At 37.4% G+C, this 4382-nt stretch overlaps 1 protein-coding gene across 1 annotated transcript; it reads right to left on the reverse strand.

Moving 5' to 3' along the window:
• Positions 1–285: 285 nt before the first annotated feature.
• Positions 286–860, reverse strand: LOC130826463 (uncharacterized). The gene is made up of 2 exons (XM_057692051.1): positions 548–860; positions 286–407 (listed from the first exon to the last, which is right to left on the reverse strand). The coding sequence occupies exons 1-2, from the start codon at positions 858–860 to the stop codon at positions 286–288; spliced, it is 435 nt and encodes a 144-aa protein (XP_057548034.1).
• Positions 861–4382: the final 3522 nt, after the last annotated feature.

Below are 4382 nucleotides of genomic sequence, written 5' to 3' on the forward strand. Positions count from 1 at the left end.
TACAAAACAAGTTTTATACTTCCATTTCATGCATCAACGCTAATGTCCCTACGAATTGAATTAATGCCTAGTACAACACACTTCACAATTGATTAAGCCAGAATTATTATCCATTTGGATTTGAATCACATGACCCTTCCAACCACTCGAAGATGAAGTACACACAAAATCAATAACACAAAGTCATTAACCTGACACATTATAAGGCTGTGTCCATATCTTATTCATAAGTTTATCCTAGTCGGTATGCCAATCTTGACTACTTGAAGCGGCCACACTTCAAACTTATATAGGTAGGTTCTCACTACGTATAAAAGCATATCCCCTTGAAACGGATACAACACCAAGAGCTCTTCTACTCTTGATCTTGAGAACTTTAAATGGACGACTACCTTGTTCATCACGGTCTAAAGTAATGATGGGTCAATAGAACTTTTTGCTTAAAAAAATCAAAAGGAATTTTACCACATTGAATTCAAGACACGATGTTACTGATGTGTGAATTGGGCTTTTCCAAATGACTTTTATTGACACAATCCGATTGCACTTGACGCTTGTTTAATTGAATCCCTAGTCATGGCTTTCGTAAAAGAACCGGCTACATTCAACTTAGTGTTCACATAGTCAAAAGTTATGACCCCATTAGTGATAAGTCCTTGCACCAGGCTGTGCCTGAGAGCAATATGACGAGACTTACCATTATACACTTGACTATAAGCCCTACCTAAACCCGTCATGCAATCCGCATGAATCGCCACCGGTGAAATTGGCTTAGGTAACAAAGGTATCTCAAACATGAGATTCCTTAACCACTCAGCTTCACTAGATGCTGAAGCAAGAGCAATGAATTCCGCTGACATAGTAGAATCAGCGATACACGTTTGTTTCTTATGATGTGCGTTTTATGCTATATTTTGGTGGTGTGATGATTGATCAAATAACCTTAAAAGTTGTTTGAAACCTAGTCGATTGATTATTGTTGTGATAATTAGTAATGGTGATGACTGTAGTTGACTATGGAAGTGATTTTGGTTGCTTATAGTTGCTAGTTGTTATAGTTTGATTGTTGTGAATTACAAGTATTCTTATTAGGTTGTTATTTAAGTCATAATGCATAATCTTAGTAACGCCATGAGAATAATACCAACTTATTGTACAAGGCTGTTAAGTCGCTTGTGGTGATGCTTGATTGTGGTCTCTTTAACTCTGAAGAATGTAGCGAAGGATGTCGTAATCCGACCACTTTAAGAATCGTCATCATGTCATATTAGTGTTTTATTTAACATTGTGAGACTTAAGTGTGAATGGTTGTTTTATTTTAAGATAATGTGAATCGTTATAGCTCAAAGTTAAATGATGTAAGGAAGTGGTTCACAAAATCCTTGTTATTCTTTTGTTGATGGAAAGACTGGTGTTATTGTTGAGTTAACGATTTTGATTGGTGTTGAATGAGTTGCGTACGTGCTAGAAATAATTGAAAACTTATCGTGAATGGATGATAGTGGTTACTTTGGCTTTTAGCTGGTATGACAAAGTAGTTAAGGGAACTTATTAGATCTATTCTTAACTTGCATAGGTTCCCAATTCATAAGAGGAAAGTAGAACCCTTGTTGGGTGATTTTTATAACTTTTGGTCGTGCAGTGACGCTTGCAGGTACGTACATGCAGTAATTAATTATTATATTCATCGTTTCAAAGTATTATCAATATTTCATGATTATATGCATCGCATTAGAATTATAGAACGCCAGAAAGTAAACCATGCTAGCGAATAGTCATAATAGTGATATAGGCAAGTAGAATAAAAACATTAGGAGACTATGAGAACATATTTCTAAATATTAGAGAACGCACCATGGTTGTGTATGGTATCGAAGTGGTTACCTAGTTATGGAGCCTTGATTATGATTAGTTGGCGTAAGTCAACTGGATTATGTCCGGCTGATTTAGTAGTCCCCTAGGTGAGTTTCGACGGGACCACCGTAGGGGGGGGTGGGGGGGGGGGGGGGGATATGAGCATGCTTTTGTCATTGGGGGCCGGATGGCCGATACTGCCCCTTGACCGAGGTGTTACCATGCGGGCCTTGCAAACCCCAATATGTGGCCTCTTCACTAGTTTAGTACCCCAGTGTGTTAGTTTTTCCCGAAGGTAGGACCCGAGAGGGTTAGCTGGAGGGGGCATGAGCTCAGACTTTGCCACGGGCGCCGGATGGCCGATAACGCCCTTGGCCGTGTCACTATGCCATTAATAGATAAAGGATTCACTATCTTCGAATATACTTCGAGAGATTTGTAGTTTGAAAGAGAAATCATGAATAAATAGAGGTATTTAAACAGAGGAGTAGATTCGTTATCACGGTGCTATATCGTTGTTTATCCTTTTGTTCTACAACTCTAAATGTTGTAAGTTCATTGATTACTGACGCGCATGTGGTTGTTGTTGTTTGTTCATGACATTCTATGATGTTCTTGCTATGATGCATTTGGCTATGGTCATTATGTTGAGCAGCAGGAGGATCATAGCTTGGCATAACAGGTATAGGAGTTCTTTTGCTTGGCATCGGGGAAGAGTGGAGTGCGATTTAGCAATCACTACACGATGAGCCTGACGTTGTAGCTCTAATATTATTTGTTAAGTTTTGGGTTGTATAATCACCTTTCCTTTTGAGCCATGTGACTCCTTGTAAAGTTATAATCCGCTGCATAGTTTCCGAATGTATGATCGTAGGAATAGTTTATTTTTGTATTTGATAAATCGATGTGTCAACACTGGAACCACGATCCTATTTAGAGTTGATGATTTGAGAAGCCGACGATGATTCATTCCGTCGTGACATATTTTTGAAAGGCATTAAAGGCCTTAGATTAGTTTAGTTATATTATCCATTTATATGTCCTTGTCACATCCTCAGTGTTAGCAGAGATGCTGCCAAAATTTCCACTCACTCACCTTTTTAAATTAATATTTAACGTTCATCAAAATTCTTTTCTTTTTCTTTTATGTAACACCCGAATTTCATCCCGTCCTTACGATTTCTGGTTTCGTTTAAGGGGTTGGAAATTCAGGGGTGTTACATAAGGTTTGGGGTTGTTGGGCCATTGTAAGATTGCCCGGTAACAAAAGAAAGAAACTCGGTGAACGAGGAATAGAATGCATTTTTATAGGTTATGCTATTCATAGCAAAACTTATAGGTTCTATGTTATAGAACAAAATGACTACATGTTGATTCATTCGATCATTGAGTTAAGTGATGCAATTTTTGATGAAAATAGATTTTCATCATTGAGTAGACAAAGAAATCTACAAGTTTGTACCAATGAGGATGTTGATGATAATCAACAAGGTTCACCTCTAGATATTGATGAAAATCTATAACTAGATGAATAACAAGTTGTTAATTCTATTCCGAAACGGAGTAAAAGACAACGGAAAGCTAAAAGCTTTGGACCGGATTTCGAAGTATATTTGGTTGAAGGTACTAGAAGCAAAATTTCTTCTAGTGTTCCATATCTATTCAAAGTGGAAGGTGACCCATTGACTTATAATGATGCTATGGCATCGTATGATAGTGCTTTTTGGAAAGAGGCTAATGATGATGAGATGCAATCCATCATAGGAAATAACACTTGGGTGTCAGTGGATCTTCCTCCTACTTGTAAACCTATAGGTTGTAAGTGGATTTTTCGAAAGAAAATGAAGATTGATGATGCTATTGAAAAGTTCAAGGCCCGTTTAGTGGCACAAGGCTTTAGACAAAAGCTTGGTATCGATCATTTCGATACATATGCACCGGTTGCAAGAATAACCACTATTCGGTTATTGGTAGCTTTAGCTACAATTTATCATCTAGAGATACATCAAATGGATGTTAAAATCGCATTTCTATATGGGGAATTAGATGAAGAAGTTTATATGAAACAACCCGAAGGGTTTTTTTTGGAAGGACGGACAAGAGCAAAAGGTGTATAAACTTGTTAAATCCTTATATGGAATTAAACAAGCACCTAAGCAATGGCATCAAAAGTTTGATGAAACGATTTTGTCCTTTGGATTCAAATTAAATCAAGCCGATAAGTGCATTTATAGCAAATTTGATAGCCATGGTAATGGAGTTATCATTTGTCTATATGTAGATGACATGCTCATCTTTGTTACTAATTTAGTACAAGTTCAAGAGACTAAAGACTTTTTGTCTAGGTCCTTTAGATGAAGGATATGGGGGAGGCCAATGTGATCTTAGGTATTAAGATCATAAGATCAATCTAAGTCAATCTCACTATGTTGAGAAAATACTTAAGCTGTTTAGCATGCTTGATAAGGCACCGGTGTCTACTCCCATAGAACCTGGTATGAAATTTGCAAAACATACCGGACAACCAA

This window comes from Amaranthus tricolor, chromosome 11 (genome assembly GCF_026212465.1).
Source record: "Amaranthus tricolor cultivar Red isolate AtriRed21 chromosome 11, ASM2621246v1, whole genome shotgun sequence".
NCBI lineage: Eukaryota > Viridiplantae > Streptophyta > Magnoliopsida > Caryophyllales > Amaranthaceae > Amaranthus > Amaranthus tricolor.

What these genes read in the sequence shown, in the direction of transcription:
- LOC130826463 (XM_057692051.1), bottom strand. Translation starts at nt 860, where the DNA reads ATGTCAGCGGAATTCATTGCTCTTGCTTCAGCATCTAGTGAAGCTGAG. An exon ending in TTCAATTAAACAAGCGTCAA is followed by an intron (nt 408 to 547) that starts GTGCAATCGGAT and finishes TCATTACTTTAG; the next exon opens with ACCGTGATGAACAAGGTAGT.